General features: G+C 47.3%; 2 protein-coding genes across 2 annotated transcripts in view; one reads left to right on the top strand and one right to left on the bottom strand.

Moving 5' to 3' along the window:
* tk2 (thymidine kinase 2) overlaps nucleotides 1–14,233 on the top strand; it is a 43,311-nt gene extending 29,078 nt beyond the window's left edge. Inside the window, exons 10-11 of the mRNA XM_079248552.1 lie at nucleotides 13,610–13,697; nucleotides 13,792–14,233. Coding sequence (XP_079104678.1) covers nucleotides 13,610–13,697; nucleotides 13,792–13,871 — 168 coding nt within the window. The 3' untranslated portion in view covers nucleotides 13,872–14,233. The remainder of the gene's footprint in view (nucleotides 1–13,609; nucleotides 13,698–13,791) is intronic.
* Nucleotides 14,234–16,745: 2,512 nt separating this feature from the next.
* Nucleotides 16,746–19,824, bottom strand: part of LOC306762775 (uncharacterized protein) — a gene marked incomplete at its 3' end in the record, with an annotated part of 73,264 nt that continues 70,185 nt past the window's right edge. Inside the window, exons 3-6 of the mRNA XM_079249384.1 lie at nucleotides 19,344–19,432; nucleotides 18,660–18,799; nucleotides 17,376–17,853; nucleotides 16,746–16,990 (exon numbers count right to left, since the gene is read on the bottom strand). Coding sequence (XP_079105510.1) covers nucleotides 16,746–16,990; nucleotides 17,376–17,853; nucleotides 18,660–18,799; nucleotides 19,344–19,432 — 952 coding nt within the window. The remainder of the gene's footprint in view (nucleotides 16,991–17,375; nucleotides 17,854–18,659; nucleotides 18,800–19,343; nucleotides 19,433–19,824) is intronic.

Below are 19,824 nucleotides of genomic sequence, written 5' to 3'. Positions count from 1 at the left end.
TCTTTCTTTTCAACTCCATCGGGATTTGATGTGTTGTTTTACTGATAATCCTGATTTGGGAGAGTTTAATTAGTTGATCCCGATTGTCTTTCGTTGCCATGGAGACTCATCATAAAAAGCCTTGAAAGAGCGAAAATATGCAGAAAAATCTTCCTTGCAGCACACCCTCCGAGCCGGCATGAAATCCTCAGAAAAAAATACCTAATTTGAGGTCATATCTATGTGAGAAGACTTTGTACTTTTAAAAAAATCAAGATAGCAAGTCAGAGCTACTACAATCTGCTGCCAACAGACGGCGCAATCTCGAATGATGATGATTGATGTATGAATGTCACAACCAGAATGAAGCAACCTTAATTCCAAAAAATCTGGGATGCTTTCGGAAAATGTAAATATAAAGAGAATATAATGATTTGTAAATCTCATCAACTTATTTTATTCCCTGTAGAAGAAACAAAGCCATTTTTCCATTTAATGAAAAATATGTTCAGATAGTGAATCAAATGTGGAAGCTGCCTACACAGCAAGCACTAATGCACCCCCATACCATCAGACATGCAGGCTTTTCAACTGTCCGCTGATGACAAGCTGGATGCTTTCCAAACGGTTCTCTTCTTCTTTAGAGGAGCAACATTATTGAGTGTTATACGCATTAAAGCTGTCATTCTAGCAACACATTCATCGACCTGTGTTGGAGTAAAGCTCGGATGGGTGTTTCCTGCCAGGTTAACACATGGTATTGGAGGAAATACTGCTGAAATAGACTTCTTAAATTTGTTAACACTATCTGACAAACATCGACTGTAATGAATTTTCTTCTCAGCCCCTGTGTAGTCAAGTAAAGTAAACTCAAAAGTTGTTAAAAAATAATCAGACAGAACAGGGTTATGAGGAAAAACTGTTAGTTGATCACTTTTGATGCCACATGTCAGAACAAGATCCAGAGTGTGATGATGAGGATGAGTTGGTCGGTGGACATTTTGTTAAAAGCTCGGTGAATTTAATATAGAGTTAAAATCAATATTTAAACTGTCATGTTCAACATGAATGTTGATGATCTATTCTATTCTATTCTGATCTAGGGTCATCAGCAACATCCACCCACACCCCTAACCCTTTTCTCTAACTTCCAACTGACACAACACAAGCAAGAAGTGAAACAGTAGAGGACATCATAGATAAGTGCTGGTCAGACTGGTGGGAGTCCAGTAGAGGACATCATAGATAAATGCTGGTCAGACTGGTGGGAGTCCAGTAGAGGACATCATAGATAAGTGCTGGTCAGACTGGTGGGAGTCCAGTAGAGGACATCATAGATAAGTGCTGGTCAGACTGGTGGGAGTCCAGTAGAGGACATCATAGATAAGTGCTGGTCAGACTGGTGGGAGTCCAGTAGAGGACATCATAGATAAGTGCTGGTCAGACTGGTGGGAGTCCAGTAGAGGACATCATAGATAAGTGCTGGTCAGACTGGTGGGAGTCCAGTAGAGGACATCATAGATAAGTGCTGGTCAGACTGGTGGGAGTCCAGTAGAGGACATCATAGATAAGTGCTGGTCAGACTGGTGGGAGTCCAGTAGAGGACATCATAGATAAGTGTTGGTCAGACTGGTGGGAGTCCAGTAGAGGACATCATAGATAAGTGTTGGTCAGACTGGTGGGAGTCCAGTAGAGGACATCATAGATAAGTGTTGGTCAGACTGGTGGGAGTCCAGTAGAGGACATCATAGATAAGTGCTGGTCAGACTGGTGGGAGTCCAGTAGAGGACATCATAGATAAGTGTTGGTCAGACTGGTGGGAGTCCAGTAGAGGACATCATAGATAAGTGCTGGTCAGACTGGTGGGAGTCCAGTAGAGGACATCATAGATAAGTGCTGGTCAGACTGGTGAGAGTCCAGTAGAGGACATCATAGATAAATGCTGGTCAGACTGGTGGGAGTCCAGTAGAGGACATCATAGATAAGTGTTGGTCAGACTGGTGGGAGTCCAGTAGAGGACATCATAGATAAGTGCTGGTCAGACTGGTGGGAGTCCAGTAGAGGACATCATAGATAAGTGTTGGTCAGACTGGTGGGAGTCCAGTAGAGGACATCATAGATAAGTGCTGGTCAGACTGGTGAGAGTCCAGTAGAGGACATCATAGATAAGTGCTGGTCAGACTGGTGGGAGTCCAGTAGAGGACATCATAGATAAGTGCTGGTCAGACTGGTGGGAGTCCAGTAGAGGACATCATAGATAAGTGCTGGTCAGACTGGTGGGAGTCCAGTAGAGGACATCATAGATAAGTGCTGGTCAGACTGGTGGGAGTCCAGTAGAGGACATCATAGATAAGTGCTGGTCAGACTGGTGGGAGTCCAGTAGAGGACATCATAGATAAGTGCTGGTCAGACTGGTGGGAGTCCAGTAGAGGACATCATAGATAAGTGCTGGTCAGACTGGTGGGAGTCCAGTAGAGGACATCATAGATAAGTGTTGGTCAGACTGGTGGGAGTCCAGTAGAGGACATCATAGATAAGTGTTGGTCAGACTGGTGGGAGTCCAGTAGAGGACATCATAGATAAGTGTTGGTCAGACTGGTGGGAGTCCAGTAGAGGACATCATAGATAAGTGCTGGTCAGACTGGTGGGAGTCCAGTAGAGGACATCATAGATAAGTGTTGGTCAGACTGGTGGGAGTCCAGTAGAGGACATCATAGATAAGTGTTGGTCAGACTGGTGGGAGTCCAGTAGAGGACATCATAGATAAATGCTGGTCAGACTGGTGGGAGTCCAGTAGAGGACATCATAGATAAGTGTTGGTCAGACTGGTGGGAGTCCAGTAGAGGACATCATAGATAAGTGCTGGTCAGACTGGTGGGAGTCCAGTAGAGGACATCATAGATAAGTGTTGGTCAGACTGGTGGGAGTCCAGTAGAGGACATCATAGATAAGTGCTGGTCAGACTGGTGGGAGTCCAGTAGAGGACATCATAGATAAGTGTTGGTCAGACTGGTGGGAGTCCAGTAGAGGACATCATAGATAAGTGTTGGTCAGACTGGTGAGAGTCCAGTAGAGGACATCATAGATAAGTGTTGGTCAGACTGGTGAGAGTCCAGTAGAGGACATCATAGATAAGTGTTGGTCAGACTGGTGAGAGTCCAGTAGAGGACATCATAGATAAGTGTTGGTCAGACTGGTGGGAGTCCAGTAGAGGACATCATCGATAAGTGCTGGTCAGACTGGTGGGAGTCCAGTAGAGGACATCATAGATAAGTGTTGGTCAGACTGGTGGGAGTCCAGTAGAGGACATCATAGATAAGTGCTGGTCAGACTGGTGGGAGTCCAGTAGAGGACATCATAGATAAGTGTTGGTCAGACTGGTGGGAGTCCAGTAGAGGACATCATAGATAAGTGTTGGTCAGACTGGTGGGAGTCCAGTAGAGGACATCATAGATAAGTGCTGGTCAGACTGGTGAGAGTCCAGTAGAGGACATCATAGATAAGTGCTGGTCAGACTGGTGAGAGTCCAGTTAGAAGCAGCTGTTACCATGTAGAGCTACAGGCAGAGATTTGTTTTTCCTTTGTTCCCTCTGATAGTCCCTTTGTTAAAAGACAGGAACAAAACCTCACATCCTGGTCTTGGCTGGTGTGTTGAGAACAACTCCTTCATGGCTGTCATGGTGTGTTTTCTACTGAAGGCAGCTCTTTTAGCACACACTGAGTTGAGTCTGAGCAAATTCTCATGTCTTCTCATACAGGCTTTGGAGCCACCACCACTCTGGAGGCTGCTCCACCTGGGAGACCTTGTTCTTTACTTCCTTTTCCGCTTTTGGGAGTAGGAGGAGAGAGCTGCGCTGCGGCGTTGAGATGGAGAAAGGTCGTGCATCCGATTTGCGTATAATCTTTCATTGTTCCAGAACAGCTCTGGAAATTCCTGCTTCACAATTTCACCTGATGAGGATCCTGTGAGATCACTTCCACCTGAACTTCCTGAAGTGATGGCATGTGATTTCTTTGGCAGGACATTGATTAAACGAGGAACCCTTTATGTCTCTACATCTTCTGCACGGTTTGACTTCGCTGAATCTTTCTCCGGGCAGCTTTTTCCTTTCTTTAGGTTTTAGCGCCCCCTTGTTGCTTCGGTCGAACACTGTCAAGTTGAGCCTTTCTTCTTGTTTCTGAACCATTTCGCTTTGTTTTGCTTTCACAGCAGTTTTTTCTAGTGTCAAATCTGGTTGTAGCTGCTCTGATAAACGCCGGTCTTCAACCGTCTCGCCGTGTACCTCCGACCGTCTCGCCGTGTACCTCCGACCGTCTCGCCGTGTACCTCCGACCGTTTCGCCGTGTACCTCCGACCGTCTCGCCGTGTACCTCCGACCGTCTCGCCGTGTACCTCCGTGTACATCCACCCCTACATCCACCCACTCCCCTACATCCACCCACACCCTTACATCCACCCCTACATCCACCCTCACCCCTACATCCACCCCTACATCCACCCTCACCCCTACATCCACCCACACCCCTACATCCACCCCTACATCCACCCTCACCCCTACATCCACCCCTACATCCACCCACACCCCTACATCCACCCCTACATCCACCCACACCCCTACATCCACCCACACCCCTACATCCACCCTCACCCTAACATCCACCCCTACATCCACCCACACCCCTACATCCACCCTCACCCTAACATCCACCCCTACATCCACCCACACCCCTACATCCACCCCTACATCCACCCACACCCCTACATCCACCCACACCCCTACATCCACCCTCACCCTAACATCCACCCCTACATCCACCCTCACCCCTACATCCACCCCTACATCCACCCACACCCCTACATCCACCCCTACATCCACCCTCACCCCTACATCCACCCCTACATCCACCCACACCCCTACATCCACCCCTACATCCACCCACACCCTAACATCCACCCCTACATCCACCCTCACCCTAACATCCACCCTCACCCTAACATCCACCCCTACATCCACCCACACCCCTACATCCACCCCTACATCCACCCTCACCCCTACATCCACCCCTACATCCACCCACACCCCTACATCCACCCCTACATCCACCCTCACCCCTACATCCACCCCTACATCCACCCACACCCTAACATCCACCCCTACATCCACCCTCACCCTAACATCCACCCCTACATCCACCCTCACCCCTACATCCACCCCTACATCCACCCTCACCCCTACATCCACCCACACCCCTACATCCACCCCTACATCCACCCTCACCCCTACATCCACCCCTACATCCACCCACACCCCTACATCCACCCCTACATCCACCCACACCCCTACATCCACCCTCACCCTAACATCCACCCCTACATCCACCCTCACCCTAACATCCACCCCTACATCCACCCTCACCCTAACATCCACCCACACCCCTACATCCACCCTCACCCTAACATCCACCCCTACATCCACCCTCACCCCTACATCCACCCCTACATCCACCCTCACCCCTACATCCACCCCTACATCCACCCTCACCCCTACATCCACCCCTACATCCACCCACACCCCTACATCCACCCCTACATCCACCCACACCCCTACATCCACCCACACCCCTACATCCACCCTCACCCTAACATCCACCCCTACATCCACCCTCACCCCTACATCCACCCACACCCCTACATCCACCCTCACCCTAACATCCACCCCTACATCCACCCACACCCCTACATCCACCCCTACATCCACCCACACCCCTACATCCACCCCTACATCCACCCTCACCCCTACATCCACCCACACCCCTACATCCACCCACACCCCTACATCCACCCACACCCCTACATCCACCCTCACCCTAACATCCACCCCTACATCCACCCTCACCCCTACATCCACCCACACCCCTACATCCACCCTCACCCTAACATCCACCCCTACATCCACCCACACCCCTACATCCACCCCTACATCCACCCACACCCCTACATCCACCCTCACCCCTACATCCACCCACACCCCTACATCCACCCTCACCCTAACATCCACCCCTACATCCACCCACACCCCTACATCCACCCACACCCCTACATCCACCCCTACATCCACCCACACCCCTACATCCACCCCTACATCCACCCACACCCCTACATCCACCCCTACATCCACCCACACCCCTACATCCACCCCTACATCCACCCACACCCCTACATCCACCCACACCCCGACATCCACCCACACCCCCTACATCCACCCACACCCCGACATCCACCCACACCCCGACATCCACCCACACCCCGACATCCACCCACACCCCCTACATCCACCCACACCCCGACATCCACCCACACCCCGACATCCACCCACACCCCGACATCCACCCACACCCCCTACATCCACCCACACCCCGACATCCACCCACACCCCGACATCCACCCACACCCCCTACATCCACCCACACCCCGACATCCACCCACACCCCCTACATCCACCCACACCCCGACATCCACCCACACCCCGACATCCACCCACACCCTTACATCCACCCAAAAAGCTTACATCCCACCCACACCCCTACCCCCCAAGCCCTGATTCCTGCCCCTCTCCACTCTACGTCCCCTAAAAAACCCCACCACAACCTCTCTCCTTTCTCATCTCTGCCCTACCCCATCTTAACTCTTAACTACAACCCCCCCTCCAAATACACACACCCCTATCCCCCGACCAGAGCCACATCCAAGCACCAGGGCATACAGGTCAGGCCAGAATCTCTGGTCAGGTGGGCAAGACCTTAAGGCATGATTGTCGATATCAGTCATGTCATCAGTGCAATGTGAACAGATATGTAATTGTGACTCATCCTGAACATCCTTTGTCTGGGATGTGATTGCTTGTGAAAGAGATGTTTGTAAATTCTGGAGGAAAAGTAAAACATCATCAGCATAAAGACTTATTATATATTCTATATTTTTCACATGAATTCCTTTGTTTTCTTTGTTTTGTCTTATGGCAGCTGCCAAAGGTTCAATAAAAACTGCAGAATGATGGAGAAAGTGGCTAGCCCTGTCTGGTGCCTCTGTGTAAGCAGAAGCTTGGAGAAGTTTTGATCATTATTATGTTAGTTTTGGAATGTCTGCCTTTTATAAAGCCTGTTTGATCAGCAGGAATAATGGAAAGAGTTATTTTTTTCTATCCTTCTGGCTAGAGCTTTGCTGATTATTTTGAGATCTGCATTTATTAATGAAATTGGACAACAACTGGATGGGAGTGTAGGATCCTTTCCTGCTTTTAATGGTATTGTAATATTAGCTAAGTTCATGTTGGAGGGTATTCATTGTTTTTCCTTTATTTCTAATACCATGCTGTAAAAGGTTGGAGCCAGTGTGGTCCAGAATTCTTTGTAGAATTCAGCTGGATAACCATCTGGACCCGGTGCTTTATTGTTTGGCATACGATGGAGAGCTTCATGGAGCTCATGAACTGAAATGGGTGAATCTAGAGCCGTTTTATTTTCCTGTTGTAATTTTGGGAGATCGATATCGCTAAAAACTGATCAATATTCTCATTTGTTGGGTTTATTTGTGATTTATATAATATTTTGTAAAATTTCAAGTATTGTTTATCATGTCAGGATCATGGCTGATATTTCCTTCTGAATCTTTTATAGAGGAAATTGTTGTTTTCTCCTTATTTGCCTTTAGTTGGTTAGCCAGGAACTTTCCAGATTTGTTACCATGTTCAAAATTGTCCAATCGAAGTCTTTGCACCATGAATTGTGTTCTTTTATCTATTATTTCATTAAGTTCTAATTTGGCTTTTCTAATATCATTCAGTGTGTGTTCTTCTGGGGAGACATGGTAAGCTTCCTCTAGTGATTTAATTCTGAGTTCTAATTCTGATGTTCTCAAAGTTTCCTTCTTTTTCTTATGGGAAGAGAAGGATATTATTTTCCCTCTCATTACTGCTTTTCCTGCTTCCCACAGAACACACGCTGAAGTTTCTGGTCTGTTATTGTTTTCTAGATATGAGGAACATTCTCTTTTAAAGTAACTGATAAACTCAGAATCTGTAAGTAATGATGTATTAAATCTCCAGTTTCTAGTGGCTGGCTTACAGTTTTTACTTCTAAGGGTTAATGATACAGGTGCATGATCACTGATGATTATGGGATGGATCTTTATCTCTGATATGTCACTCATGAGTGAACTGCTGATTAGGAAGTAATCTAGTCTAGAATAGGTATGGTGAACTGAAGAGAAGAAAGTGTATTCTCTCTGTGTCGGGTGATGAGAACGCCATGCATCGCAAAGACCAAAATCCTTCATGTACTGTTTAACCGTTTCAGCTGATTTCCAACCTCGATGCTTCCCTGATGAACTGTATTTGTCTAGAATAACATTTAAGTCCCCTGCTACAATGATTGTGTTATCTAAGTGATCATAGAGCGAAGTAAAGAGGGAGTGAAAAAAGGAGGAGTCATCAACATTTGGGCCATAAACATTTGCAATAGTTAACTTAACATTTTGAATAGATAATGTAACTATTAAAAATCTGCCTTCTGGATCTGTGATTGTTGTCTGGAATTATAAAAGCTGAGTACACATGTGGAAACTGCACTGCAAAAACTCAGCCTAAAAGAAAAATTGATTAAAAAATTAGGTAAATGTTGCTTAAAATAAGATAAATGATCTGCTAACAGAACAAGAAAATTTGGCTTGTCAAGACTTCCCAAAACAAGTAAAAATACTCTTAAAACGAGGAATTCTCTGAAATAAAAACTAAGAATGATCTTACCTTTAAAAAAAATAAGCATATGTGTACTCAATATAAGATTTTTAATTTTACTTAGATTTCAGTGTTTGCAGTGTTGAAAGATTTATTGTTGAATTAGATAAATGAGATTTCTGCAAAAGAACAATGTCTGCCTTCATTTCCTGCAACCGATAAAATTTTTTAACCCCTTCTCCCTTGTACCAGCTCCACGCACATTCCAAGAGACAAAGCTCAGTGTATCCATAAACCAGCAGAGATGAAGGTTATGTGCATATTACTACAGTATGTGTCTGTGTGTTAGCTGCTGCTTGTGCACATGTCAGCCATGTGCGCTATCCTCATAACTTGTTTGTGTGTGTGTGTGTGTGTGTGTGTGTGTGTGTGTGTGTGTGTCATATTAATATAACAGCAGGTGAAAGTACTGATAAGAGTGAAGGAATTCAAACAAAGAAAAATTACAATAGTGACTGTGCCAAATGAAGAAAATAATTTAAAAAACACCTCTGTGTCGGGACAATGTAGTGGAGACAGACAGTGAGACTACTGATAACTAAAACAGTTTTAGAAATATGACATGATTTAGTGAAGACTTAAGATGATTGAAGCACATATCAAGTCAGTAGAACCATGGAGTGATGTTCGGGTTGCGGTACAGCTGTCTGTTGATTAATTATTTATGCACCGCAAGCTCCTTCACCAATGGATTTCCTCGTCATGGGGAACAGGACGCTCTGCCTATCTAGGATTTCTCTTGGAAATGGTCACCGACTTCATAGTGAAGGCCCCAAAGTTTACGACCTTGACTCTTCACCTGCTTCTGTTTGTAGTAAACAAACTTTGTTACAATGGGCCTTGGCCTGCCGGCTCTGGGTTTCCTTCCACCCAGGCGGTGAACTCTATGAAAGGTGATGTTTTCCTTTAGGTGAGTCTGGATAAAGTCTTTGACCGTCTCGGGGCTGTCATCTGTCCACTCTGTAGTCCCTGCAAACACCAAATAATCCCTCATGCTCCTGGCTTGCAGATCCAGCACCGCTTCATTCATCTTCTTGTTTTCCTCAGAGGCTGTGGTTTACCCCCACTGAGGGATTTAACAGACTGAGGTCAGCATTTTCTGCAGCCAGTGTTTCCACTGCTTCTGGCAGAATTCCAGTGATTCCCACAATGCCAGAAACTCTTTGTGGAGAATCTCTACCAGGCTCAGGCGTGCATTATTTTCCCTCTGTCATCATGGGAAACGTCCGCTCTATCTCCAATAAGATCGAGGAGCTGGCTGCGCTGACCCGGCAGCAGCGGGAATACAGAGAATGCAGCCTCATGTGTTTCTCTGAGACGTGGCTATATGGACATATATCAGACTCTGTGGTTTCCCTGGATGGTTTCACTCTCCACCGAGCGGACCGGAGCTCGGCGAGCGGAAAGAAAAAAGGAGGGGGGCTTGCGTTGTTTGTGAACAAACGCTTTTGTAATCCTGCCAACATGCACGTAAAGGAACAGCTGTGCACATCGGACCTGGAGCTACTTGTTGTAAGCATGAGGCCGTTCTATTTGCCGAGGGAATTTTCACATGTGATCGTGTTTTGCGCGTCGGCCGATGCAGCGGCTGCGTGTGAGCGGCTCCACAGCGCTGTCAGCCAGATCCAATCGAGGCATCCCAGAGCCCTTTTACTAATAAGTGGAGATTTTAACCGTGCCTCTCTTTCCGCCTCTCTCCCGACATTCACTCAGTACGTTGAGTGCAACACCAGGAACAATAGGACGCTAGATCTGCTGTATGCGAACGTGAAGGAAGCGTACACATCCGCCCCCCTCCCCCCACTAGGACGCTCCGATCACAACCTGGTCCTCCTGCTGCCCCAATACACACCCAAGGTGCGAAGGGAACCTGCGCAGAAGAGGTCTGTGAAGGTGTGGACTGAAGAGGCCAATGAGAGGCTACGGGACTGTTTCCAGACCACAGACTGGAGCATGCTCTGTGATTCTTATGGTAATGACATCGATGGCCTCACGCACTGCATGACGGACTATATTAACTTCTGCGTGGACAGCACCGTGCCAACCCGGAGGGTACGGTGCTTTTCCAACAACCACCCATGGGTCACCCCTGAGCTTACAGCCCTGCTGAACCAGAAGAAAAAGGCTTTCACCAAAGGGGACAGAGAGGAGCAGAGGAGAGTTCAGCGCGAGCTCCAGTGGAGGATCAGGCGGGCTAAAGAGGACTGTGCTAGGAAGCTGGCCCAGAACAACGTGCGGGATGTGTGGAGAGGGCTGAAGAACATCTCCGGATTTGGGCAGAGTGCCAGGGGAACGGCCAAGGGTAACCAGCGCTGGGCAGATGAGTTGAACTGTTACTTTAACAGGTTCAGTTCTCCCTCCATCCCTTCTGCCATCCTGCCTGCTCCCCCATCTTCACATGTCTCCAGTCCAGGGGACACCTCCCCCCTCCCTGGACCACTACCAGCTTCACCTGACCGCTCCTGCCCCACATCCACACAGACTGTCTCCAGCCGCCCTCCAGCCCTCTCCCTCTGCAGTCCACCTCACTCCCCCCTCTCCCTCACGTCAGACCAGCTGAGGCGACTGAAGCAGAGGAAATCTCCAGGACCAGATGGTATCACTCCCAGGCTGCTGAGGACCTGTGCGGACGAGCTCAGTGAGGTTCTCTGCCACATCTACAACCTGAGCCTGAGCCTGGAGAAGGTCCCGGTCCTGTGGAAGACCTCCCGTGTGGTCCCGGTTCCTAAAACAGCACACGCTAAGGAACCAGCCCACTACAGACCTGTCGCCCAGACCGCCAACCTCATGAAGACCATGGAGAGGCTTCTCCTAGAGCATCTCTGCTCCGTGGTGAGCTCCTCACTGGACCCGCTGCAGCTTGCCTACAGGCCTAACATCGGGGTAGAAGACGCCGTCATCTACCTGCTGCAGCGGGCGCTCACCCACCTGGAGACCACCGGCTGCGCTGTGAGGGTCATGTTCTTCGACTTCTCCAGCGCCTTCAACACCATCATGCCGGCGTTGCTTCCAGGGAAGCTGGAGGACGCGGGATTTGACGGACATCTCGCTGCCTGGACCATCGACTACCTCACTGACCGTCCACAGTACGTGCGGCTGCGTGGCTGGGATTCAGAGGTCTGCAGCACAGGGGTACCTCAGGGCACAGTCCTCTCACCTTTCCTCTTCACCATCTACACCTCGGACTTCACCTACAACACGGACAGCTGCCATCTACAGAAGTTCTCTGACGACTCCGCCATTGTGGGACGGGTGTTGGAGGGAAACGAACTTGAGTACCGGTCGGTCATCATGGACTTTGTGAACTGGTGTGAGCGCAACCACCTGTGCCTGAACACCAGTAAGACGAAGGAGATGGTGGTCGACTCCAGGGGGAGGACATTACCACACCTACCAGTGAACATCCAGGGGGAGGAGGATTTTTTAACTCGTAGTGGATTTTAGTTATATTCTTATTTTTATTATTATTATTTACTACCTATTTGCACTATCTACTTTGTTTGCACCTTTCATTACTATTCGCACCCTCCTTGTTGTTTCTCAGAGCCTATGTAACAGTGAATTTCTCCACTGTGAGATAAATAAAGTCTTATCTTGAAACTACTGAGTTTCTTATCAATACAAATAAGAACGCCTCCATCCAGCATTGTACCTGTACTGCAGCCAGCCATTGGCCATACTGCTGCTCTCTATCCGAGTGCTCAGCTCTGGAAGTCGCAGCTCATCTTCCTCGGCCTCTACCTTGGACTCTGACCTCTGACTCATCTTTACGTCCGTCCACCAGCCCTGCCTCACCACAAACTTCGTGGCAAAATGTGACACATCATCTCCTTCACTCTAAAAACAAGTGCGCACACGTAATATAGCTGTAACAACATTAAATTCTGAAAATTCTGCATTATGTCAGTGTTTGACTGCTTGTTTTAGTCTAATTCAGTCTTACATCAGCTGAATATATGCAGACATATTTATAAAGTTATAATTAACCTAGCAACGATAGCTAGCTTAGCATGTAGTTTAGCCTCTTCTTACTGGCACCGTTTATTCCATATGCTATATTGTCATTTTTACATACTACTTTGCAAAACAACATCATAAATGATGATGATTTTAACTGTGAGGAAGACCCGTTGTGTTAGCAGTTGCTTACTGGTTCACTTGAAGCTGAAATACTGGAGGTCATCACACAGCTTGTAAATAAAGTTTGAGTCTTGTGACAATGAAAGTGGTTCTGCTGTGTTTAAGGGATGGGATGGGTGAGTTTTTCTCTATACTGCCCCCCGTGGTGGTTTGTGGACGTGGTAGTTTTGTGGTTTTGGTCATTACTGCCACCCTGTGTTGGATAGAACCACCTTGAAAACTTACATATTATAATCTGACATTTGGTCCAGTTGTTTACATTACCTCGGGACATTTTAAATGAGCTTTGGTCTAGAAAACAGAAATTCCTCCTGATTATTTGAATCTTCTGATATTATACACTATAATGTATGACAATGTCTGAAATGCTCCTTTTATACCCAGTCATCTTACTGACCTGTTGTCAGTTGATCTGATTAGTTGTCAAATGCTCCTCCAAATGTTACTTTTCCAGCCTTTTGTTGCTGCTGTTCCAACTTTTTATAGATGTGTTCCTGCATCAGATTCACAATCAGCTGATATTTTCCATCAGATGATTCTAATATAGTCTACAGTCATTTTTATCCAAAGCGACTTACATGCTACAAGTGACAATTAACCATAGCAACTAACCTAACATGCATGTCTTGTGGGTGGGAGGAAGGGGGAGTAACTGAAATAGTCAGTGTGCCATGTCACTTGTGGTGTGTTTGCAGGTGATTCCTGCTGACCACGACCTGCCAAGGATGCTGCAGCAGTATGAGGAACACCGGGAAAAGATCCTGACATCCTCCAATGCATCTTGTACATGATGGTTACAGATGAGCTACTGTTACTTTTTACTGACATGTTAACTTTTTGAGTTTTTTCTGCATTTTGAGTTCTCTGTGATTCACAGGTCAGCCTTCAGAGGTTCAGCTCCATCTCATTCCAGCCTTAGGTGAAACATTCCAGCTGCACTTTAAACTAGAAAAGTGACAGGTTGTGTAAAACGTCTACATGCAAACACTAAATGCTGAGTTCTGCATGTCTGCCTCACTCCGTCAGTCAGGAGGTTTGGTGATAAAATTATTTATTTATGTAGGTCTGATGTTTACCATCAAACCGTCTCATTAACCTTGGAAATCTTTTCTATTAAAGTGACCAATGTTTCTGAATAATCCAGTTGAAGTCATAGAATGACTGTTTCCTGTTTTTAAAGAAGGTTTTTTTTTTTTTTAAATCATTTTTTAATATTGCCATTTAATATAAACATATTAATGATGTAATGGGACACATGGTTTGGTGTTTCCTAAAAAACCTGACGCCCACATGATGTTGTGTATGAAGAAGCTGTTTAAATAAAGCCATATTAAGAGACAAGCGGCTTGTTGGTGTTGTTGATCAGAGAGCTGCTTGCTTTGCTGGTGGGTTAAACACAAACAGTAATAAATAAATCTGTGGTTGCCCGGGACTTGGAGGGGGCATGGTTGCATTTACAGCTCTTCTTCCAGCAGGTGCTCCTGATGGTTGTCTGGAGTGTTTTCTTAGAAGACCTGGAATGTTTACTATTTTATCACAGGTCTAGAATCCCTTGCACTTTTTCTCTTAAGGATTGATTGTAATCTTTTGTCTTTTCATTTAAACTTTCTCCCACCTTTCCCAACTGCTGTCTCTCCACTCCAGCAGTTACAAGAAAAATTACAAAAAAAAATGCATCTTCATCTTCATGCCACTTATCCGGGGTCGGGTCGCGGGGGCAGCAGCCCAGACTTCCCTCTCTCCAGACACATCTGCCAACTCTGCGGGGGGATCCCGAGGCGTTCCCAGGCCAGCCGAGAGATATAATCCCTCCAGCGTGTCCTGGGTCTTCCCCGGGGTCTCCTCCCAGAGGGACGTGCCTGGAACACCTCACCAGGGAGGTCCAGGAGGCATCCTGACCAGATGCCCGAGCCACCTCAACTGGTTCCTCTCGATGTGGAGGAGCAGCGGCTCTACTCTGAAACTCATTTCAGCCGCCTTCATAGGAGATCTGGTTCTTTCGGCTCATGACCCACAGCTCATGACCATAGATGAGGGTAGGACTCTGCACCAATAAACAGACCGAGTCCCAGAGTAAGCATCACTGCAGACGCTGCACCAACAAAAGCCCTGACAACACAGCTCCGAGGATCTTCAGGACACGCGAAGCCTTCCACCACGATAAAGTGGCAGCTTAGGAAGGAGAAATTTACAAACCAAGGGGAGCTCCGTCCCAAAGGCTCCTCTTCCCAGGGTCAATATGTTGATCCCAGTATGACAGTCTATCGTTCTGCTGTCATGATGCTGGACAGGTTAGAAAAGAAGAAGCATTTCTCTATATCTATTGGACAGACACAGAAAGGCCAGGTAGTGACCTGGCAAAGGGATGAGCCCATCCAGGATGCTTTAGCAACCACTGAAATAGATAGTTACTCTGGTTTTTCTGGGTAGAGCTCAGAAAATGGATGGATAGCTTGCTTCTGTATTCTCTGCACACTTGATGAGAAAGGTTAGAAAGGCCTTCATAAAGCTTATTTTTCTTGTTTTATTTTCACTTGATTTAACTGTGATACCTGAGAGTAGGAAACTGGTGACTCCATATGAAATATCGCTTGCTTTTGGACTTTCACATGAGTTGTTAAATACAACTGAACTAACCTTTGATTTTATAATTCTCATTTGGTTTTTGTTTTTACTAACTTTTTTATGAATGTAATCCTGGACATCTCCCCAGGAAGGTGTTCTGGACACGTCCCTCTGGGGCACGCAGGAGGAATTATATCTCCCAGTTGGCCTAGGAACGCCTCAGGACCACCCCACCATCATGCTGACCAATTAGACCTTGTTGTTATATTAATTTTGTTATTGCTCATTGGAATTTAAGAGAGTAAGAGACATGGTGTAATAAAGCGGGTATCAGTACGGGTGCCCAGCAGGCCTTTCTTTGGCAACACCTTGGTTTGGTAATAGATCTGCTGGGTTTGCAGTTATCGTTCTGCTGCATCAGACAGTTTCAGACAAAGTACGTGTCGGACAGACAGACTCACATTGGACTCCAGAACACGTTGGTATCCAGAGGATTTCATGGTCCACTCTGACTGCAAGGTGTCCAGATCATCATGCCTCCACCACCGTGCTGACAGCTGCTATGAGGCGTTTAAGGACCTAACATGTCCATTTTGATCATTGTTCCATCAACCTGGTGGCTATGTTGTTTTTTTCTCCTGTACCCTTCCCAGTAAGCCATACCGGTTCAGTATTTGTCTAACTGGACTGTCGTGAAGATGCAACATGCTGACTGTGAGATGGACATCTCAGACTGGGCTTCTCTGAGACATCCACACCTGGGAAGGTGTGTTAACTCCCTCTAAATGTACTGTCATTCATTCCTTGTCGTTCATACGAGACCAGCTTTCTATTGGTGATGCTAACAGGTGTGAATTCCAGTGAAGACGCTGTCAGGATTTCTTTTCGGGAAAATTTATTGTTCCAGTTGGTTAAAACATGAGAAACCCATTTCAGACTAAACAACATCCCAGAGTGGATTTAAATGTCAACAACGTGATTATTTAGGCACAGCAATCATTAACAAGGTCTCAGCTTTAAAGAGAAACCAAAACCTCAAGCTGTTCTGATGGAAGAGCCTGGTGATAAGCCGCAGTGGGAGCAGAAGGAAGTCGGCGTTTCAGAGAAAACCAGGAGGGTGTGGACGGGTCACCCTGAGATCAGAACTTCCCAGCAGAGCCGGGACCGTTTGCAGCAGCACTGCTTTATGTCTGGATGTATGGGAAGGCAGCATGACATGTACTCATAGGTACATATCACACACACACACCTCCCCCATCTGTCCAGTCAGTTTCCTCCTGCATCATCAGAGCAGGTTCCAACACCTCCATCCTGACATTTTCTCCTCTTCTCAGAGCTCCGTTTTTTCTCCTCTTGCATCATTTCTGTGCTCATGTCTTCCTCCCCTCTCTCATCGTCCTCTCTCCTCTTGTCCCTGATGTCTGGGAACAGTTGCTCCATCCTCCCATCCCGCTCTTTCTGCTCCTGTTCTTCATCCAGTGGGCTCAGAGAGACTCTCTCATGTTTTCTGTCTGAACAAAAAAAGAAAAGAGAATGACGTTCTCTTCATGGAAAGTCTAAATGAACATCAGAAAGAATTTCAGGGACTTGTCAGCCTGCAACTTCTTTCATTTGTAAGCAGTCAAATGAAAAGTCTGCAAACACAGACAACCTGTAGGCAGGATGTCTTCAGACTTTGCCCGGATCAGATCCCACTGATGGGTGGGAGTCAACCTGTCAGCTGGAAATAAAAACTGACTGCTGTGAATATTTACTTTGAGTTTCAAACTCCAGCTTCTTCCTTTAATGTTGGTTAGATAAAGAATTAAATAGGAAGTTTCACAAGTTTTCTTTTAGTTTCAGCATGAAGAGTAAATGTTGTGTGTGTTTGGCTCAGGTGGAGGTGTGTGTTGTTACCAGAATGTTGCTGTGTCTGGGCAGCAGACGGAGGTTTTCCGGGCGTCACACCGGGCTCTGCCTCCGTCCCAGCCCTCAGTGTTCTGTGCAGGGAAATGGCTCGAGGCCCACTGAGTTCTTCATCAACTGTCCTTCCATCAGAGGCAGTGTCTGTGGGGGCAGGGTCCCCTCTGCTGCTCGGGTCGGTGTCACCAGCGGCCCTGTCGGTGCCAGCCAAGACCTCATCTGCTCCAGCGCCTTGGTCTCGGTTCGCCAGTGCAGCAGCTTTGCTCTCTCTGATCCAGTCTTTTCCAGCATTACACAGAAGGTTAGTGGGAGCTTTGTGAGGCTGGTCTGGAACCAGCAGGCGACCCCGAAAGGCCAAGTCAGGGTATGTCCTCTGCATTTCCATGATGGACTGGTCCACACTGGTGAAACGGTGACATCGAGGCTTTGACTGGAGGTTTAACGCAGGTCTTCTTTCCAAACTGGGAGGTTCCTGAGAAAAGAGCGAGTTTGACTTACTCTGGGGATCAACTGAATACGGAAGCATTACGGAAGTGCTGCGGAGCAGGTGCATCAAGCTTTCTGCCTCTTTCATCTGCAGAGTTTTAGTATCCGTGTCGTGGTTCACATGAGGATTGCGTCATGGTGCATCATAGCCGGCCGACTTAAAACGCTTCATAAAACTGCTTAAACGTGAAGAATAAACAAGCAGATAAAAAGTTGGAGCAGCTGGACCGCTGCTTCTTATTTCTGCACAGCAGGGAAGTGTGGTGGCAAAACAACGGGGTTAGAGAACGGCGCAGCGTTCCCTCTCCGAGGTAGATGCACGTTTTCCACGCTGTCATGCATAAACCGTCGCACACCGACCAGCTTGGAGATGAAGAAATGTTGATGTTTTAGAGTAAAATGCATCCAAAGTGGACATGTAATGTTTTACTGGTAAAATCCACTGGATCCACTGGTTTCCTGCCTGAACGACACGCTCTGCTCTGATTCATGAAGTTTTAAAGCAGCAAAAATATTTCATAATATTTTAGAGAAGCTGAAAGTGGCGCAGCTTCTGGGGCGCCTTAGAAACGCACCGCAGCGCCTGATGGAACCAGTCCTTTTTACTGGTGTTGCAGCGATCAGCGGCGAATGCCCCGCAGCACTTCTGTGTTCAGTGGATCCCACGGCTTGTATGTGTCATACATGACTCTAATGTGTCCTTATGTCATGCGACAGGTTGTGACCCGCCTCACATGATCGCCATGAGTTCATTTTCACTGGTGGCATCCTGTTGTCGTGCACCCAGCCTACCTGTGTCTTTGTCTTGTCCTCCTGGTCCTCCGGGGGTCCTGGAGCTGTCTTCTTCTCCGTGCCTCCAACCGGCTTGGTGGGCCGCTCTCTCCTCTGCAGAAGCTCCAACCACTCCTGCAGCAGGAAACCACTGATGTCATCTCAGTGACGCGACTCGACTGACAGACCAGGTGTCAGATTCTGGTCCTCCAGAGCTCCTAGGATGAACATTTCAATTGTTTCCCTGCTGATCCAACAGCTTCTTGTCAGCTCATTTTAGTGATGCGTGTTGGAGCAAGGAAACAACTAAAAGCTGCAGGATTGCAGCCCTTGAGGACTGGAGCTGTGTGAAAGTTACAACATGCTGGGCTTTCCTGTGAAGCCACCCATTGCCATTGACAATCAAACAGTTGAAATCGTGGACAGTTTTAAATATCTTGGAGTAACAATAGACAGTTCACTAACATTTGATCAGCATATTATGGACATTCAAAAACGAAGCCAACAACGATTATCAATAATCCGGAAACTGAAAGGACTCTATGTTTCTCCACCTCTACTCCTACGGTTATATCAGTCCATTATCCAGCCTGTTATTCTCTACTGTTCAACTTGCTTTTTGTTGACTGTTAAGAACCGGACTAAACTCATAAAGGTAACCAACACCGCAGCAAAAATCATAGGACTCCCCACACCAAGCCTTACAGAGCTTAACAACAGAGCCACTGGACGCTTTGCACTTTCCATGGAGCAGGACGCCACACACCCCCTTCATGGACAACTCACCCCTCTTCCTTCAGGACGGAGGTACAGGGTGCTCAGGTGCAAAAAGGCTCGGTTGGGAAAAAGCCTGATCCCCTCAGTCATAACATTTCTAAACAGCAGGGGGCGCTGAGTGTACTCTGTTCATTGTATTTGTATGTTGTTTCTGTGGTCTGTTCTTATTGTCCTTTTTGTTGTCAAACATGTGCTGTGTAGGAAAAGAATTTCCCTTTGGGGACAATAAAGTCTAAGTCTGGCAACAGTTAGATGAGCCTTCCAACACGGATGGAGGCGTCAGTGGATGGATAGACACGGTCTGGCTCTGGGTCCGGTCAGACCCGGACCCGGACCCGGACCCGGACCCAGACCGGACCCAGAGCCAGACCCAGACCCAGACCCAGACCCGGACCCGGACCCAGACCCA

This window comes from Telmatherina bonti (assembly GCF_933228915.1).
Source record: "Telmatherina bonti genome assembly, chromosome: 11".
Lineage (NCBI taxonomy): Eukaryota > Metazoa > Chordata > Actinopteri > Atheriniformes > Telmatherinidae > Telmatherina > Telmatherina bonti.
The sequence above is the reverse complement of the archived record's forward strand: the minus strand, read 5'-3'. Positions and strand labels throughout refer to the sequence as shown.